The 22,017-nt window shown below is 40.6% G+C and overlaps 1 protein-coding gene across 1 annotated transcript in view; it reads left to right on the plus strand.

The window, feature by feature from the left end:
• LOC124038204 (mucin-5AC-like) overlaps positions 1-21,141 on the plus strand; it is a 65,835-nt gene extending 44,694 nt beyond the window's left edge. Inside the window, 21 exon segments of the mRNA XM_046353811.1 lie at positions 388-1,095; positions 2,126-2,997; positions 3,640-4,014; positions 7,294-9,280; positions 9,386-9,648; positions 10,902-11,073; positions 11,729-11,973; positions 12,557-12,740; positions 13,920-14,121; positions 14,462-14,640; positions 14,912-14,981; positions 15,722-15,864; positions 15,954-15,985; positions 16,420-16,588; positions 18,440-18,480; positions 18,669-18,791; positions 18,928-19,026; positions 19,482-19,610; positions 19,845-19,884; positions 20,451-20,571; positions 20,769-21,141. Coding sequence (XP_046209767.1) covers positions 388-1,095; positions 2,126-2,997; positions 3,640-4,014; positions 7,294-9,280; positions 9,386-9,648; positions 10,902-11,073; positions 11,729-11,973; positions 12,557-12,740; positions 13,920-14,121; positions 14,462-14,640; positions 14,912-14,981; positions 15,722-15,864; positions 15,954-15,985; positions 16,420-16,588; positions 18,440-18,480; positions 18,669-18,791; positions 18,928-19,026; positions 19,482-19,610; positions 19,845-19,884; positions 20,451-20,571; positions 20,769-20,949 — 6,335 coding nt within the window. The 3' untranslated portion in view covers positions 20,950-21,141.
• The last annotated feature ends 876 nt before the right edge of the window (positions 21,142-22,017 follow it).

A 22,017-nucleotide genomic window follows, 5' to 3' on the forward strand; every position in this document is an offset into this window, starting at 1 on the left:
CATATTACCAAGAAGTAACATGACAAGATGATTACATAATAATAACTGAAACATTAGCCTACATTATTACCAAGAAGTAACATGACAAGATGATTACATGATAATAACTGAAACATTAGCCTACATTATTACCAAGAAGTAACATGACAAGATGATTACATGATAATAACTGAAACATCAGCCTACATTATTACCAAGAAGTAACATGACAAGATGATTACATAATAATAACTGAAACATTAGCCTACATTATTATCAAGATCATAACATGACAAGATGATTACATGATAATAACTGAAACATAAGCCTACATTATTATCAAGAAGGTAACATGACAAGGTGATTACATGATAATAACTTGTGTTCCTTGTGATGATCCTATTGCAGCTTGTTATTGTTTCTACAACGGCAGAACATACCCTTATGGAGCGACCATATATCACACATCTGACGGTGACGGGACCTGTATTACTGCCACCTGCAAAGAGAATGGAACAATTGTCCGGATTATGAACCCCTGTCCCAGCACCCCAACTCCAACAACTACACCAAGTGTTACAACAACACAGATATCCACTCAAGCACCGACCACATTTGTTTTCTCAACTCCTGCCACTACCCCAACAACAACAACAACCCCTACCGCTACCCCCACAACAACCCTTACCACTACCCCTACAGCAACCCCTACCACCTCCACAAGCCCTTCCACTACGCCCTCAACAACCCCTATTTCACCAACAACCACTTCACCCACTACTACTCCACACTGCCTGACCAAGACTGTCTGTGAATGGTCAGACTGGATTAGCAAATACTATCCCTCTGTTGGGCCAGAAGGAGGAGATTTTGAAACCATAGAAAATATAAGGAAATCTGGAATTAATATTTGTAGCAAACCTAAGGAAGTAGAATGCAGAGCCAAAGACAACATCTATGTTCCTTTGGCCGAACTAGGTCAAAATGTTGAATGCAATCCCTCAGTTGGACTGATATGCCGTTACAACTCCAGGGCACCTACTACCTCTACACACAAGGATCAAGGCATCCCACCAATATGCAAGGCAACCAATATGCTACAACTACGAGATCAGAGTCAGATGTTGTGTTGATGTTTGTAGCAATGAGACAACTACCACCTTAGAAAGGCCCACAACAACCATTACAACATCAACAACTACCCCAACAACAACAACAACAGAAAGTCCAATACCAACAACTACCCCTACAAAAATAACACCAACAGAAAGTCCAACATCAACAACAACAACTTTGTCAACAAAATATTCCACAACAAGTAAAACAACAGAGGAAATTACAACTGGTCCAGAACCAACAACAACCACAACAACTATTACTCTGACAACAACCCCTTCTACTACCCCCACAACAACCCCGACATCACCAACACCCACTTCACCCACTCCTACTCCACACTGCCTGACCAAGACTGTCTGTGAATGGTCAGACTGGATTAGCAAATACTATCCCTCTGTTGGGCCAGAAGGAGGAGATTTTGAAACCATAGAAAATATAAGGAAATCTGGTATTGATATTTGTAGCAAACCGAAGGATGTAGAATGCAGAGCCAAAGACAACATCTTTGTTCCTTTGGCCGAACTTGGTCAAAATGTTGAATGCAATCCCTCAGTTGGACTGATATGCCACAACAAGGATCAAGGCATCCCACCAATATGCTACAACTATGAGATCAGAGTCAGATGTTGTGTTGATGTTTGTAGCAATGAGACAACTACCACCCCAGAAAGGCCCACAACAACCATTACAATACCAACAACTACCCCAACAACAACAACAACAACAGAAAGTACAACAACAACAACTACCCCAACAACAAGAACAACAACAGAAAGTCAAACAACAACAGAACGTCCAACAACAACAACAGAAATTCCAACAACCACAACTAAGTCAACAACTCCATCCATAACAACAATAGTAACAGAGGAAGTTACAACTGGTCCAGAATCAACAGCACCTACCACCACAACAACAACAACATCTAAGACAACAACATATTCCACAACAAGTGAAACAACAGAGGAAATTACAACTGGTCCAGAATCAACAACTCCCACAACAACCACTCCACCAATAACAACAACAACAACAACAACCACCACAGAAAACCCATCAACCACAGCAACAACTAAGTCAACGACTTCATCCATAACAACAATAGTAACAGAGGAAGTTACAACTGGTCCAGGATCAACAGCACCTACTACCTCTACCACAACAACAACAACCACCACAGAAAGTCCATCAACCACAACTACCCCAACAACAAGAACAATAACAGAAAGTCAAACAACAACAGAACGTCCAACAACAACAACAGAAAGTCCAACATCAACAACAACAACTATGTCAACAAAATATACCACAACAAGTGAAACAACAAAGGAAATTACAACTGGTCCAGAACCAACAACAACCACAACAACCACTACACCACCACCAACAACAACCACAACAACCATTACTCTGACAACAACCCCTTCCACTACGCCCTCAACAACCCCTACTTCACCAACACCCACTTCACCCACTACTACTCCACACTGCCTGACCAAGACTGTCTGTGAATGGTCAGACTGGATTAGTAAATACTATCCCTCTGTTGGACCAGAAGGAGGAGATTTTGAAACCATAGAAAATATAAGGAAATCTGGAATTAATATTTGTAGCAAACCTAAGGAAGTAGAATGCAGAGCCAAAGACAACATCTATGTTCCTTTGGCCGAACTAGGTCAAAATGTTGAATGCAATCCCTCAGTTGGACTGATATGCCGCAACAAGGATCAAGGCATCCCACCAATATGCTACAACTACGAGATCAGAGTCAGATGTTGTGTTGATGTTTGTAGCAATGAGACAACTACCACCTTAGAAAGGCCCACAACAACCATTACAAGATCAACAACTACCCCAACAACAAGAACAACAACAGAAAGTCAAACAACAACTACCCCAACAACAACAGAAAGTCAAACAACAACAGAACGTCCAATAACAACAACAGAAAGTCCAACAACCACAACTAAGTCAACAACTCCATCCATAACAACAATAGTAACAGAGGAAGTTATAACTGGTCGAGAATCAACAACACCTACCACCACCACCACAACAACAACAACAACAGAAAGTCAAACAACAACTACCACAGAAAGTCCATCAACCACAACAACATCAAAGACAACAATATATTCCACAACAAGTGAAACAACAGAGGGAATTACAACTGGTCCAGAATCAACAACTCCCACAACAACCACTCAACCTACAACAACAACCACCACAGAAAGTCCATCAACCACAACTACCCCAACAACAAGAACAACAGAAAGTCAAACAACAACAGAACGTCCAACAACAACAACAGAAAGTCCAACAACAACAAGTATGTCAACAAAATATACCACAACAAGTGAAACAACAAAGGAAATTACAACTGGTCCAGAACCAACAACAACCACAACAACCACTACACCACCACCAACAACAACCACAACAACCATTACTCTGACAACAACCCCTTCAACTGCGCCCTCAACAACCCCTACTTCACCAACACCCACTTCACCCACTACTACTCCACACTGCCTGACCAAGACTGTCTGTGAATGGTCAGACTGGATTAGTAAATACTATCCCTCTGTTGGACCAGAAGGAGGAGATTTTGAAACCATAGAAAATATAAGGAAATCTGGAATTAATATTTGTAGCAAACCTAAGGAAGTAGAATGCAGAGCCAAAGACAACATCTATGTTCCTTTGGCCGAACTAGGTCAAAATGTTGAATGCAATCCCTCAGTTGGACTGATATGCCGCAACAAGGATCAAGGCATCCCACCAATATGCTACAACTACGAGATCAGAGTCAGATGTTGTGTTGATGTTTGTAGCAATGAGACAACTACCACCTTAGAAAGGCCCACAACAACCATTACAACATCAACAACTACCCCAACAACAAGAACAACAACAGAAAGTCCAACAACAACAACTACCCCAACAACAACAACAACAACAGAAAGTCAAACAACAACAACAACAACAGAAAGTCCAACAACAACAAGAACAACAGAAAGTCCAACAACAACAACTACCCCAACAACAAGAACAACAACAGAAAGTCCAATACCAACAACTACCCCAACAACAACAACAACAACAGAAAGTCAAACAACAACAACAACAACAGAAAGTCCAACAACAACAACAACAACAGAAAGTCCAACAACAACAACTACCCCAACAACAAGAACAACAACAGAAAGTCAAACAACAACAGAACGTCCAACAACAACAACAGAAATTCCAACAACCACAACTAAGTCAACGACTCCATCCATAACAACAATAGTAACAGAGGAAGTTACAACTGGTCCAGAATCAACAACACCTACCACCACCACCACAACAACAACAACAACCACCACAGAAAGTCCATCAACCACAACAACATCTAAGACAACAACATATTCCACAACAAGTGAAACAACAGAGGAAGTTACAACTGGTCCAGAATCAACAACTACCCCAACAACAACAACAACAGAAAGTCAAACAACAACAGAACGTCCAACAACAACAACAGAAATTCCAACAACCACAACTAAGTCAACAACTCCATCCATAACAACAATAGTAACAGAGGAAGTTACAACTGGTCCAGAATCAACAACACCTACCACCACCACCACAACAACAACAACCACCACAGAAAGTCCATCAACCACAACAACATCTAAGACAACAACATATTCCACAACAAGTGAAACAACAGAGGAAGTTACAACTGGTCCAGAATCAACAACTACCCCAACAACAACAACAACAGAAAGTCAAACAACAACAGAACGTCCAACAACAACAACAGAACGTCCAACAACAACAACAGAAATTCCAACAACCACAACTAAGTCAACAACTCCATCAATAACAACAATAGTAACAGAGGAAGTTACAACTGGTCCAGAATCAACAACACCTACCACCACCACAGAAAGTCCATCAACCACCACAGAAAGTCCATCAACCACAACAACATCTAAGACAACAACATATTCCACAACAAGTGAAACATCAGAGGAAGTTACAACTGGTCCAGAATCAACAACTACCCCAACAACAAGAACAACAACAGAAAGTCCAACAACTACAACTAAGTCAACAACTCCATCCATAACAACAATAGTAACAGAGGAAGTTACAACTGGTCCAGAATCAACAACACCTACCACCACCACCACAACAACAACAACAACCACCACAGAAAGTCCATCAACCACAACAACATCTAAGACAACAACATATTCCACAACAAGTGAAACAACAGAGGAAGTTACAACTGGTCCAGAATCAACAACTACCCCAACAACAACAACAACAGAAAGTCAAACAACAACAGAACGTCCAACAACAACAACAGAACGTCCAACAACAACAACAGAAATTCCAACAACCACAACTAAGTCAACAACTCCATCCATAACAACAATAGTAACAGAGGAAGTTACAACTGGTCCAGAATCAACAACACCTACCACCACCACCACAGAAAGTCCATCAACCACCACAGAAAGTCCATCAACCACAACAACATCTAAGACAACAACATATTCCACAACAAGTGAATCAACAGAGGAAGTTACAACTGGTCCAGAATCAACAACTACCCCAACAAAAACAACAACAGAAAGTCAAACAACAACAGAACGTCCAACAACAACAACAGAAATTCCAACAACCACAACTAAGTCAACAACTCCATCCATAACAACAATAGTAACAGAGGAAGTTACAACTGGTCCAGAATCAACAACACCTACCACCACCACCACAACAACAACAAAAACAACCACAGAAAGTCCATCAACCACAACAACATCTAAGACAACAACATATTCCACAACAAGTGAAACAACAGAGGAAGTTACAACTGGTCCAGAATCAACAACTACCCCAACAACAACAACAACAGAAAGTCAAACAACAACAGAACGTCCAACAACAACAATAACAGAACGTCCAACAACAACAACAGAAATTCCAACAACCACAACTAAGTCAACAACTCCATCCATAACAACAATAGTAACAGAGGAAGTTACAACTGGTCCAGAATCAACAACTACCCCAACAACAAGAACAACAACAGAAAGTCCAACAACCACAACTAAGGCAACAACTCCATCCATAACAACAATAGTAACAGAGGAAGTTACAACTGGTCCAGAATCAACAACACCTACCACCACCACCACAACAACAACAACAACCACCACAGAAAGTCCATCAACCACAACAACATCTAAGACAACAACATATTCCACAACAAGTGAATCAACAGAGGAAGTTACAACTGGTCCAGAATCAACAACTACCCCAACAACAACAACAACAGAAAGTCAAACAACAACAGAACGTCCAACAACAACAACAGAACGTCCAACAACAACAACAGAAATTCCAACAACCACAACTAAGTCAACAACTCCATCCATAACAACAATAGTAACAGAGGAAGTTACAACTGGTCCAGAATCAACAACACCTACCACCACCACCACAACACCACCACCACAACATCTAAACAACAACAACCACAAGTGAATCACAGAAAGTCCATCAACCACAACAACATCAATTCCACAACAAGTGAAACAACAATAGTAACAGAAAGTTACAACTGGTCCAGAATCAACAACACCTACCACCACCACCACAACAACAACAACAACAACCACCACAGAAAGTCCATCAACCACAACAACATCTAAGACAACAACATATTCCACAACAAGTGAATCAACAGAGGAAGTTACAACTGGTCCAGAATCAACAACTACCCCAACAACAACAACAACAACAGAAAGTCAAACAACAACAGAACGTCCAACAACAACAACAGAACGTCCAACAACAACAACAGAAATTCCAACAACCACAACTAAGTCAACAACTCCATCCATAACAACAATAGTAACAGAGGAAGTTACAACTGGTCCAGAATCAACAACACCTACCACCACCACCACAACAACAACAAAAACAACTACAGAAAGTCCATCAACCACAACAACATCTAAGACAACAACATATTCCACAACAAGTGAAACAACAGAGGAAGTTACAACTGGTCCAGAATCAACAACTACCCCAACAACAACAACAACAGAAAGTCAAACAACAACAGAACGTCCAACAACAACAACAGAACGTCCAACAACAACAACAGAAATTCCAACAACCACAACTAAGTCAACAACTCCATCCATAACAACAATAGTAACAGAGGAAGTTACAACTGGTCCAGAATCAACAACTACCCCAACAACAAGAACAACAACAGAAAGTCCAACAACCACAACTAAGTCAACAACTCCATCCATAACAACAATAGTAACAGAGGAAGTTACAACTGGTCCAGAATCAACAACACCTACCACCACCACCACAACAACAACAACAACCACCACAGAAAGTCCATCAACCACAACAACATCTAAGACAACAACATATTCCACAACAAGTGAATCAACAGAGGAAGTTACAACTGGTCCAGAATCAACAACTACCCCAACAACAACAACAACAGAAAGTCAAACAACAACAGAACGTCCAACAACAACAACAGAACGTCCAACAACAACAACAGAAATTCCAACAACCACAACTAAGTCAACAACTCCATCCATAACAACAATAGTAACAGAGGAAGTTACAACTGGTCCAGAATCAACAACACCTACCACCACCACCACAACAACAACAACAACAACCACCACAGAAAGTCCATCAACCACAACAACATCTAAGACAACAACATATTCCACAACAAGTGAATCAACAGAGGAAGTTACAACTGGTCCAGAATCAACAACTACCCCAACAACAACAACAACAGAAAGTCAAACAACAACAGAACGTCCAACAACAACAACAGAACGTCCAACAACAACAACAGAAATTCCAACAACAACAACTAAGTCAACAACTCCATCCATAACAACAATAGTAACAGAGGAAGTTACAACTGGTCCAGAATCAACAACACCTACCACCACCACCACAACAACAACAACAACAACCACCACAGAAAGTCCATCAACCACAACAACATCTAAGACAACAACATATTCCACAACAAGTGAATCAACAGAGGAAGTTACAACTGGTCCAGAATCAACAACTACCCCAACAACAACAACAACAACAGAAAGTCAAACAACAACAGAACGTCCAACAACAACAACAGAACGTCCAACAACAACAACAGAAATTCCAACAACCACAACTAAGTCAACAACTCCATCCATAACAACAATAGTAACAGAGGAAGTTACAACTGGTCCAGAATCAACAACACCTACCACCACCACAGAAAGTCCATCAACCACCACAGAAAGTCCATCAACCACAACAACATCTAAGACAACAACATATTCCACAACAAGTGAAACATCAGAGGAAGTTACAACTGGTCCAGAATCAACAACTACCCCAACAACAAGAACAACAACAGAAAGTCCAACAACCACAACTAAGTCAACAACTCCATCCATAACAACAATAGTAACAGAGGAAGTTACAACTGGTCCAGAATCAACAACACCTACTACCACCACAACAACAACAACAACAACAGAAAGTCAAACAACAACTACCACAGAAAGTCCATCAACCACAACAACATCTAAGACAACAATATATTCCACAACAAGTGAAACAACAGAGGAAATTACAACTGGTCCAGAATCAACAACTACCCCAACAACAACCCCCACTACTACCCAAATAACAACCCCTACCATTACCCCAACAACAACCCCTACCATTACCCCAACAACAACCCCTACCATTACCCCAACTACTACCACAACAACAACTCAGACGAGGACTACCTCTGAGGTTATAACAACAGCCACCACCAAAGCATCTACCACAACAACAGACTTCACTGTAGTCACAAATCCACCATACACAAAACCAACAGAAAAGCAAATCTCAAACTTGACAAGACAGACAGAAGAAACTACTATATCAAACCCAACCACAACCCCTACCATTACCCCAACAACAACCCCTACAATTACCCCAACAACAACTCATATCACAACCCCTACTACTCCCCCTACCATTACCCCAACAACAACCCCTATCATTACCCCAACGACAGCCCATACCACGACCACAAGCCCTACCACGTTATGTTTTTGCACGTACAAAAATCTACATTTCCCGGCTGGTAAGTGATACGTTTCCTTCATTAAAATTATCAATTCTGACTACATATTGCATTCATACACTTCATTTAATATCTATTCATTACTAATATTATGTTTATGTTTAGGTTCCTTGATATATAATGAGACTGATGGGGCAGGCTGGTGTTTCACATCCTACTGTAACTCAAGTTGTGTTGTTGAGAAACAAGCCAGACCATGTCCCTCTACGACCCCGGCTACAGTCAGCACTGTCTCAGCTACAGTCAGCACTGTCTCAACTACAGTCAGCACTGTCGCAACAACAACAGAAGCTACACATTCTACAACATCTACATTGTCCCCGACTACACCTTACAAGGGCTGTGAATATGTCATTCCACCAAGAAAGGTAATGAAATAAAATAAACAGAATTATTGTGTTTCTTAGTTCATAGTGCTGTGTCGTTCATAGTGTTGTGTACTTCATAGTGTTGTCTAGTTCATAGTGTTGTGTAGTTCATAGTGCTGTGTAGTTCATAGTGTTGTGTACTTCACAGTGTTGTGTAGTTCATAGTGTTGTGTAGTTTGTTGTGTAGTTCATACTGTTGTGTAGCTCATACTGTTGTGTAGCTCATAGTGTTGTGTAGCTCATAATGTTGTGTAGCTCATAGTGTTGTGCAGTTCATAGTGTTGTGTAGTTCATAGTGCTGTGTACTTCATAGTGTTGTGTAGTTCATAGGGTTGTGTAGCTCATAGTGTTGTGTAGTTCATAGTGTTGTGTAGTTCATTGTGTAGTTTATAGTGTTGTGTAGTTCATAGTGTTGTGTAGCTCATAGTGTTGTGTAGTTCATAGTGTTGTGTAGTTCATTGTGTAGTTTATAGTGTTGTGTAGTTCATAGTGTTGTGTAGTTCATAGTGTTGTGTAGTTCATAGTGTTGTGTAGTTCATAGTGCTGTGTACTTCATAGTGTTGTGTAGTTCATAGGGTTGTGTACCTCATAGTGTTGTGTAGTTCATAGTGTTGTGTAGCTCATAGTGTTGTGTAGTTCATAGTGTTGTGTAGTTCATTGTGTAGTTTATAGTGTTGTGTAGTTCATAGTGTTGTGTAGTTCATAGTGTTGTGTAGTTCATAGTGTTGTGTAGTTCATAGTGCTGTGTACTTCATAGTGTTGTGTAGTTCATAGGGTTGTGTAGCTCATAGTGTTGTGTAGTTCATAGTGTTGTGTACTTCATAGTGTTTTCTAGTTCATAGTGTTGTGTACTTCATAGTGTTGTGTAGTTCATAGTGTTGTGTAGCTCATAGTGTTGTGTAGTTCATAGTGTTGTGTAGCTCATAGTGTTGTCTAGTTCATAGTGTTGTCTAGTTCATAGTGTTGTGTAGCTCATAGTGTTGTGTAGTTCATAGTGTTGTGTAGTTCATAGTGTTGTGTAGTTCGTAGTGCTCTGTAGTTCATAGTGTTGTGTAGTTTATAGTGTTGTGTAGTTCATAGTGTTGTGTAGTTCATAGTTTTGTGTAGTTCATAGTGTTGTGTAGTTCATTGTGTAGTTTATAGTGTTGTGTAGCTCATAGTGTTGTGTAGTTCATAGTGCTGTGTAGTTTATAGTGTTTTGTAGTACGTAGTGTGTTTACTTTCAGGACTAAAACATACATTTTCAACTTTAGGATGGTGAGACTTGGAAGACAGACAACTGCACTACTCAGACTTGCCACAGGGGTGTAATTACCACCACGCCTGTGGACTGTAAGTCTGTAGAAAAGCCTGTGTGTGAAAATGGATACCCACCAGTGAAAGTCTATGAAGAATCAGGTTGCTGCTATCACTACGAATGTGAATGTAAGTTCAAAACGTAATGTTTTTAATTATCTTCTGTTCTCACCTTCTAAAAATACGTATTACTCCAAGTGTACTTGTTTTAAAGACGTCCTCCAGTGATTTTTTAACATTTCCTGTTGGAAAGTGATATCCCAAGTATAAAACTTCAAGGAGTTGGTCTGATCCCGTGGCGCAACTTTGGTTTTAGAATTGGGGGAGGGGGGGGTATAATCATTATCATTATTATTTGTCTCCAGTTACCTTCCTTACAGGTCAAAAGAAAACCAGCATAGGACAGCATAATGACTGACATTTCATGATTGACAAGTCCTTTGGACCACTCAGAGGCGTCTGCATGGTCCTAAAGCGCAGCGTTGCCTGTTTCGTATCACATTACAATGATTAAACTGGGGGGGAACAAAAATGAAATTTCAGAAAGTGGGGAGACATGCCCCGTCCACCCCCGTCCCCAGTGAAAGTTGCACCCTTGGTCTGATCTGATAGTTACATTGTGATGTTATCAGCTGGTGCCATTTCATGAGGATACCTCGACCAGCTGTTGTGTTCAGCAAATCAGGTGTTAAATGAGGTGAAAAGGAGACTGGAGTAGGACTTTAAACTCTTGTATTGATGAGAGATCTATCTATTTGTTACCTTCTTCTGTTCTATCTCTCAGGTATATGCTATGGATGGGGAGACCCTCATTACGTCACATTTGATGGCCAATATTACAGTTTCCAGGAAAACTGCACCTACGTTTTGATTAAAGAAATAGTTCCTCGACAGAACTTCAGTGTCATCATCGACAACTATAACTGCGATCCGTCTGGACATGCGACCTGCCCTCAGTCTCTGATTGTCAATTACAAGTCCTATAAAATCGTTCTTACTCCGAAGAGATTAAACGTGACAACAAATATGGTAATTATAATTGTGCTATTGTAAACATTTATACACTTTAAAAAGTGCACTTTGAGATAGAAATGATTTGATACAGACATTATTTGATACAGGCATTCTGTGATACAGACATTATTTCATATAGACATTCTTTGATACAGACATTCTTTGAGATAGACATTCTCATACCACTTTAAGACTTAAAATATTCTAGCTTCATATTTTGAAATCTATTATTTACTTATTTACTTTTTGTAACGTGGGGGTATTGATTAATAGGGATATCTGATATTGCCCACTACGACAAATGTAATTTGCAGTACTACACTACAGTAGTTACAAATAGTTATTTAGCAACATTACATATTGGTTAACCACTTTGATGATGCCATCACATTAACTCAAAACCATCATCAAGGTATCTGAAACATTCCCATGACATTTCAAAGAATTTCATTATATTGACAAATTATTAACAGACAACCAACTCTCCTTGTGACTTAATTTAGTTCAGGAAACCGTTCATATCTTATCTACATTATTGTAATGTTATTCTGTTCTCTATTCTCATTCGTAATGTAATGTTTTCCTAATCATTCACAAGGTTTACATCAATGGAAATCAGATCTTCCCAACCTTTTCTAATGAAGACCTCATGATCACCAGCACTGGGGTAGAGTTACTGTTGAAAATCCCTGCCATTAAAGCAACAGTGATGTTTAAGTCCCTTATGTTCAGTGTAACCCTGCCAGACTCCCTATTCCACAACAACACAGAGGGGCAGTGTGGTAAGTATTTAGGCTTTACTGCATCCCAAATGGCACACTGTTCCAAATGTAGTGCAATCCTTTTAACCAGGGGGGATAGGGTCCCATTGTAGTGCACTCCGTTTAACCAGGGGGAATATGGTCCCATTGTAGTGCACTCCTTTTAACCAACTTTTAACCAGGGGGAATAGGGTCCCATTGTAGTGCACTCCTTTTAACCAGGGGGAATAGGGTCCAATTGTAGTTCACTCCTTTTAACCAGGGGGAATATGGTCCCATTGTAGTGCACTCCTTTTAACCAGGGGGAATAGGGTCCCATTGTAGTACACCTCTTTTAACCAGGGGGAATAGGGTCCCATTGTAGTGCACTCCTTTTAACCAGGGGGAATAGGGTCCCATTGTAGTGCACTCCTTTTAACCAGGGGGAATAGGGTCCCATTGTAGTACACTCCTTTTAACCAGGGGGAATAGGGTCCCATTGTAGTGCACTCCTTTTAACCAGGGGGAATAGGGTCCCATTGTAGTACACTCCTTTTAACCAGGGGGAATAGGGTCCCATTGTAGTGCACTCCTTTTAACCAGGGGGAATAGGGTCCCATTGTAGTACACTTCTTTTAACCAGGGGGAATAGGGTCCCATTGTAGTGCACTCCTTTTAACCAGGGGGAATAGGGTCCCATTGTAGTGCACTCCTTTTAACCAGGGGGAATAGGGTCCCATTGTAGTACACTCCTTTTAACCAGGGGGAATAGGGTCCCATTGTAGTGCACTCCTTTTAACCAGGGGGAATAGGGTCCCATTGTAGTACACTCCTTTTAACCAGGGGGAATAGGGTCCCATTGTAGTGCACTCCTTTTAACCAGGGGGAATAGGGTCCCATTGTAGTGCACTCCTTTTAACCAGGGAGAATAGGGTCCCATTTGGGATGCATCCATTGTGTAGACCAAAAACACTTTAAGTATGAATCAGATGAACAGCTTGTAGTACTCTGTGAGTAAACTGAACATTTGTTGCAATGATTTAATGTTATTTTGTTGCGTGTTTTTGCATTTCCATGGCATTAAAGTTCACTGTACAGTTACAATGATAGAAAAACCAATTAAAAGATACTGTAGGTAGGCTTAAAGTTAGGAGCAGCTGTTTCTGACATAAAATAACTTGTGTTTTCTCTCATTCCCATATTTATTGTACCTTTATAAAGGTACCTGTGACAATATCAGGAAAAACGATTGCAGATTACCGAATGGAAAGATTGACCCATCATGTCCTGGGATGGCTCATGAATGGAAGATTCCTGATGTTAAAAAACCCTACTGTGAACGGCAACCCGTTATCCTACCTACCCCCACGCCTCTAACCTGCCCGTCAAGAAAGACATCAATTTGTGACATCATACTTAGCCCGTAAGACGTGTAACCTTGTAATAACACAAAGAGACAGCTATATTACAAAGACAAGGGAATCTGATTGAGGTTGCTATGACACTGTTTACATACAAGTCTGTAAACTCTCCAGTAAAGGCAAGGGTTGTTGTTCCAAAACTTAGAACCAAACTTAACTTACAGACTGTTTATGCCGTCTAAAATATGTCATATTCATAGGAACTTCATAGATGCTTCACAAATAATGAAGCGTGTTAGGCATACAGTAATCAATATTTGTAAGTGATCTGTTGTGACATGTTAAATGCCCCATTTGGGTTAGGCCGATATAATAACTTAAATGGGTTCTTTATTTTGGAAGGGTCTTTAAGCAATGCCATGATGTTATCCCACAACAACCCTTCTTCGAGGCCTGTAAGTTTGATGTCTGCAACATGCCAAATATCTCAATCGGCTGCTCCAGCCTGGAAACCTACGCTGTGAGGTGTGCAGCAGCTGGAGTCTGTATCGACTGGAGGAAATCAACTAATGGAACATGTGGTAGGGAAGGACTTTCATATCCAATAAGACCTGTGTCCCCAATGGGATCCTATTCCCTACATAGTGCACTGCTTTTGACCAGGCTCCGGCCATAAGTAGTGATCTAAGTAGGGAATAGTTTCCAATTTCGAATGCAGGATAGATGTTAATACGATTTTAAATAATTCTAATAACTTTACGATTTACATTAATTATTTGTATTTTGACAACCTGCATTTACAAATTGTGTACATGCTGTTTTGTCTTTCATTCCATCTTGACCATGATATAGATCTGACATGCCCTAAGACCAAAGTGTATAAGGCATGTGGCTCTACTATCCAGCCAACATGCAATTCAAGGTATCCATCTCATTCCCATCTCATCTCATTCTCAATCTCATCTCATTCCCATCTAATCTGATACTCATTACATTCTCATTCCCATCTCATTCCATCTCATCTCATTCCCATCTTATCTCATTCCCATTTCATTCCCATCTCATTCCCATCTTGTTCTCATCTCATGACCATCTCATCTCATTCCCATCTCACTCTCAACTCATTTCAATCTCATTCCCATCTCATTCCCATCTCATTTCATTCTCATCTCATTCTCATTTCATTCTCAACTCATTCCCATCTTATCTCATTCTCATTTCATTCTCAACTCATTTCAATCTCATTCTCATCTCATTCTCATCTCATTCTCATCTCATTCTCATTCTCATTCTCATTCTCATCTCATTCTCATCTCATCTGATTCTCATCTCATTCTCATCTCCTCTCATTCTCATCTCATTCTCATCTCATTCTCATCTCATCTGATTCTCATTACATCCTAATTCCCATCTCCTGTCATTGCCAACACATTTCATTCCCATCTCATTCCCATTCTCATCTCATTCCCATCTCATCTCATTCCAATCTCATCTCATTCTCATCTAATTTCCATCTCATTCTCATTCCCATTTCATTCCCATCTTGTCTCATCATTCCCATCTCATTATCTTATACCTCTACCTAATGGACATGCATTCTTAAAGGTTTCCATTCTATACCAAGGTTTCTAGTCTGTAAAAAAATGTTTTTTCTTGTCTTAGATACAATGACAAATATGTGCATCCATGTCAAGGAGCACAAATGAGCCGTGACGTTGTATGTGACTCATTCATGGAGGGCTGTTTCTGCCCTGAGGGTACCATCTTGTTCAACACATTCTCTGACACCTGTGTTCGTGACTGTGGTAAGGATGTGTCAGTTTGAGGAATACATTGTTTAATTGTGTCTCAAAGTACCACCATTTATGACCTAACATCTTATTTTCCCTTCAAGGATGCACAGGACCTGATGGAAAACCCAAACAGGTAATAATGTGGATGTATACCACAATGAATCTGTCAGAAGAAATGGTTCAACTGCTCACTTCACATGATGGCCCACAAAAAGGTTCTGTAAAGAACCCCCATTATTTTAATCAGTTTACTAGTTTCATTGGGGATTGTAAGTTGTCCAGCCCTGAAGAGGCTGGAGCCCTAATGTTATTATCAATCAATCAAATGTATTTGATAAAGCCCTTTTTTCATCAGCAGCAGCAACAAAGCCTTTACACATACCCAGCCTAAAACTCAAAGAGCAAGCAATGCAGAGGCAGAAAGACAGTGGCTAGGAAAAACTCCCTAGAAGGCAGAAACCTAGGAATAAACCAAGAGAGGAACCAAGCTCTGACGGGTGGGTGGCCAGTCCTCGTCTTAATAAATTTGAAGTCTCTGCTAACAGTGTTTACTTTTTGTCCCAACAGTTTGGTGAGACTTGGTACAGTAACTGCCAGAAGTGCACGTGTAATGCTGACACAATGAGTGTCCAGTGTGAACCAGTGAAATGTCCGCCCCAAGAAATTGTTACCTGTAAGAAGTACGGTGAGGTGTTGGTCAACGAGACGGTGGACTGCTGTCAGAAAAATACATGTGGTGAGTAGAGACAGGATAGAGAGGCACCTTAACGTGCTACCAGGTAACTCGGGTACAAGTCTGCTTGTGCTAAATGTTTGGCATATGACAAGGAGTGGAATGTTAGCACCAAACAGCTCTTCATTCTAGCTACTTCATAAAGCCTTCATAAGCACTACATAAATGTGTTACAAAGCATCTATAACGTGCTTTATAAAGGGTTCATAAATGTGCCATAACTCTTTGACATAATCACGGGACTGTGATTAGTATCTCTTGTCCCTGAGCTGGAGGACCAATGGTTTCTTACCTCTCTTTCCGCTGGAGGTTCTGCATGTTGATTCCAACCTTAAAAGTAACAACAAAGAAAACTCATAGAAGACCATGTTAATGGACCCTATCAATGGACCCTGTTATTGGACCCTGTTATTGGACCCTGTCATTGGACCATGTCATTGGACCATGTTATTGGACCATGTCATTGGACCCTGTCATTGGACCCTGTCATTGGACCCTGTCATTGGACCATGTCATTGGACCATGTTATTGGACCATGTCATTGGACCCTGTCATTGGACCCTGTCATTGGACCCTGTCATTGAACCATGTCATTGGACCATGTCAGTGGACCATGTTATTGGACCATGTCATTGGACCCTGTTATTGGACCCTGTTATTGGACCCTGTCATTGGACCATGTCATTGGACCATGTTATTGGACCATGTCATTGGACCCTGTCATTGGACCCTGTCATTGGACCCTGTCATTGAACCATGTTATTGGACCATGTTATTGGACCATGTCATTGGACCCTGTTATTGGACCCTGTCATTGGACCATGTCATTGGACCATGTTATTGGACCATGTCATTGGACCCTGTCATTGGACCCTGTCATTGGACCCTGTCATTGAACCATGTCATTGGACCATGTCAGTGGACCATGTTATTGGACCATGTCATTGGACCCTGTTATTGGACCCTGTTATTGGACCCTGTCATTGGACCATGTCATTGGACCATGTTATTGGACCATGTCATTGGACCCTGTCATTGGACCCTGTCATTGGACCCTGTCATTGAACCATGTCATTGGACCATGTCAGTGGACCATGTCATTGGACCATGTTATTGGACCATGTCATTGGACCCTGTCATTGGACCCTGTCATTGGACCCTGTCATTGAACCATGTCATTGGACCATGTTATTGGACCATGTCATTGGACCCTGTCATTGGACCCTGTCATTGGACCATGTCATTGGACCATGTCAGTGGACCATCATTCACCAGGATGAATTTAAAAACTTTGAACAAGTGATAAAACAGTGACTTCATGATTTCTATTCCAGGTGAATGATGGAAAGGCAGGTGTCGTAACTCACTGATGGTAACAAACAGGTGTATCATGGTAACATTAGGTGTCTTTAATGGTGCTTCAACCTGGTGCAGCTAATGGTAACATTAGGTGCCCAGGATGGTAAATGGTGCAGGTGTCATTATCATGAACATGGTGCAGGTGTCATGATGGTAACATGGTGCAACTGACATGATGGTAACATGGTGCAGGTGTCATGATGGTAACATGGTGCAGGTGTCATGATGGTAACATGGTGCAGGTGTCATGATGGTAACATGGTGCAGGTGTCATGATGGTAACATGGTGCAGGTGTCATGATGGTAACATGGTGCAGGTGTCATGATGGTAACATGGTGCAGGTGTCATGATGGTAACATGGAGCAGGTGTCATGATGGTAACATGGTGCAGGTGTCATGATGGTAACATGGTGCAGGAATTGTGACTAACTTAACCGTTCAACAACTGTTATGTCTCAACCATTGTCTGACCCTTTTATTGTGTGTTCTTTCAGTTCCCAAACCTGTTTGTGTCCACAACAATACTGAATACACGGTGAGAAGTGACACTTCTTTGATATCACTCAGAGCCGTATGACAATAAATCATTTGTACATTTTGTATAAAATAAACCTAAATATTGATGTTCCAATTATAGATTGCCCCTTTAAGTAATCCTGAGAGCCACTGTGGCCCCAGGCTGAATTGTTGCTTCAGTGCATGACACTAACTCTCATTCTCCAGCTTGGTGAAAATGTTCCCAACGGCACCTGTGAGGAGTGCAAGTGCGGTCCTAAAAAGGATCCAGTCTCCAAGCTATATGTTGTTGAGTGTGCCCAAATCAACTGTTACACCACCTGCCCAACGGTACTGTACTCGGGATAATTTGCGAACTCGGTTTAACAGAAGTGAACCATTTTACATGGTTGGCTATACAGTATAATATTCCAGGTTTATAGGAAAGAAATCCCCTAATGATGTCACCATGTTGATTCTCCTCCAGGGTTATGAGTATGAAGTCGTACCTGAGAAATGTTGTGGAACGTGTGTACAGAAGGACTGTGTTGTCGGTCTCCCAGATACCACGTCTCACATCATTCAGGTGACATTGATGAGATAATGCACCCAAATTAGATGATTTTTAATATCAGATATCTTTGTGAAATGTCAAAGGGACGAATGACATCAATAATGAGAACATATAATTGCTTAGAAATCCTCATACATAATAATATAATAATAATATATGCCATTTAGCAGACGCTTTTATCCAAAGCGACTTACAGTCATGTGTGCATACATTCTACGTATGGGTGGTCCCGGGGATCGAACCCACTACCCTGGCGTTACAAGCGCCATGCTCTACCAACTGAGCTACAGAAGGACCACACATGTTAAAGGTGTAAATGCTTAAGAATGTAATGTTTGTTTACATTTTCAAATAATGATGTAGATATTTCTCAAAAGTTTATAAATAATTGATCAACTCTTATTCATTTCAGTTTTTATAACGTACAGTATTAAATTACCAACATTTATTTTCTTGCTACTTGACAGCTTGGGGAGTTTTGGTCGCCCCCTAGTGACCGCTGTGTGAAGTATGAATGCACGAAGACAAACAACCAGCTCATCGTTGTGGAATCCAAATTTAAATGCCCAGTGTTCCGTCCAGAGGACTGTGTCCCTGTAAGTAGATGAGGAAACTGGTTGAATGTGTTTGTTTGAAGTAAAGTAACTATTCCTAAATATACTGCTTGCTTCATTTGATAGTAACTTGGAGGTTAAATTGAATTTACACCTGAGTAACATATTCATAGATGATCATAGTTTTCCATTATAACATCTATACTGTGTTCTCTAGCTCATTAGACTGTAACTAGTCATATCCAAATTGAGCTGTACACTATTCTTTTTTCACAGGGAACTGAGAAAACTGATGCAAATGGATGTTGCACAACCTGTAAGTTAAAACAATATAATGATTCATTTCTAAATATTCATGATTTGTGTTCTATTTTTCGTTTATATGTCAGATCTACGAGTCAAACATGTGAACCTGAACTCTTATGAACCTGACCACTTATGAACCTGACCACTTATGAACCTAACCTCTTATGAACATAACCTTTTATGAACCTAACCTCTTATGAACCTGACCACTTATGAACATAACCTCTTATGAACATAACCTCTTATGAACATAACCTCTTATGAGCCTGACCACTTATGAACATAACCTCTTATGAACCTGACCACTTATGAACTTAACCTCTTATGAAAATAACCTCTTTTGAATATAACCTCTTTTGAATATAACCTCTTATGAATATAAATCCTCTTATGAACATAACCTCTTATGAGCCTGACCTCTTATGACGCAATAAATCAACGTTGAGTTACTGTAGATGAAAGTGAATTCAGATGTGATGTACTGTTTCAAGTTGCTCATCTTTAGTCCATCTTTACATAGGAAGGGGGAAACTCATCACTTTAAAATGTCCTCCTTAACTCTGTCTACCTCCACAGGCACTTTAATCAGTCACTGTGATGTGAAGAACACCACCACCTACCTTGAGGTGAATAACTGCAGGTCCTCTGTGCCGGTGGAAATCTCAGCCTGCGGGGGATCCTGTGGAACATCTTCTATGTGAGTACAAACTCTAAATAAGAACACAAACACACGCCAAAAAGCACACAGAAACAAACGCAACATGCATTTGGGTTTTGCAGAAATGTGTACGGGGGGAATTGGATTGAAGGGTGAGAATTCAATGGGAGTTGACCTATAGCAGAATAAATGTGGTACTGTTTCTAACAGTGTTGTTTGTGTGTCCTGTTTGCTAGGTACTCTGCAGAGAAAAACACCCTGATGCACTCCTGCTCCTGCTGTCAAGAGATGTCTACCAGTGAGAGGAAGGTGGAGATGGTCTGCCCTGGTGGGAAGAAGATCATGCAGTCCTACATTTACATTGATAAGTGTGGCTGCCATGACTCTGAGTGTGACAAGAAGAACCACTTAGATTAGGCCTTGACGAATGAAGTCTTTTGAAGTGTTCTTATTTACCTGCATGGAATATTCAATAGTTTTATCTAAAGGGAACCAATAGGGTCTGTCTCATTATCATATAGGCTACTTTCATGAACTGCATGTCCTTTCTCTCTACCTACACTATCATAGACATAATGCAAACCTATTAAACTGATGACGAAGCATGAAGTCATTATCTTTCTTGTTTTATTTCATATTGTCAAGTGTGTCATTGTGTGACTAGTGTCGTGGAGAATCGTTACAAACTATAACACTTACAAGAACTTGTGAATTCAATATAGGCTTTTAATACAAACATATCAGAAGCCTAGATGGTCCGCGGAACACACACTTTCCCAGAGCATTGGCTCTGTATTTATACACACAGCATATGAGTCCATTCCATACCTTAAGGGAACATTTTGACATTTGCCGTATGGTTAGTGAGAAAGTCCATATTGCAAATGTACGGTCCCTTACTAGACGTCCAAAAAAGTTTCTAAAATTTGCGGACGGCGTCGGGCTAATCATCCAAAAGGGACTCATTAATGATATGTTAACACAAGATATAATAGAACATTCCTCCTCTCCCTGGGCTGCTCCTGTTGCCCTCATCCCAAAAAAGACTGGTGGTCTTAGATTTTGTGTGGACTATATGTTATGCAGGTGAATGAGGACCCAAAAGCAACTTGGCGAAAACAGAGTCTTTAATCCAGTAAAGTAAATCTACAATCATAAAGCATAATTCCACTCGTAATGACGAGAACAGACTGGAGACTCGATCATGAACTGCAGGTTGCCTCGGGAAGGCACTTGAACGTAGCAGACTCAGACACCTGCTCACCACGCAGCATCTGAGGGAAACACGACACGGCGATAGACAGACACAGCACGGTGAACAATAGACAATGATCCGACAGGGCAGAAACGGAAAACAAGGGGAGAAATAGGGACTCTAATCAGGGGGAAAGATAGGGAACAGGTGTGGGAAGACTAAATGATTGATTAGGGGAATAGGAACAGCTGGGAGCAGGAACGGAGCGATAGAGAGAAGAGAGAGAGGGA

Source organism: Oncorhynchus gorbuscha, linkage group LG01 (genome assembly GCF_021184085.1).
Source record: "Oncorhynchus gorbuscha isolate QuinsamMale2020 ecotype Even-year linkage group LG01, OgorEven_v1.0, whole genome shotgun sequence".
NCBI classification, from domain to species: domain Eukaryota; kingdom Metazoa; phylum Chordata; class Actinopteri; order Salmoniformes; family Salmonidae; genus Oncorhynchus; species Oncorhynchus gorbuscha.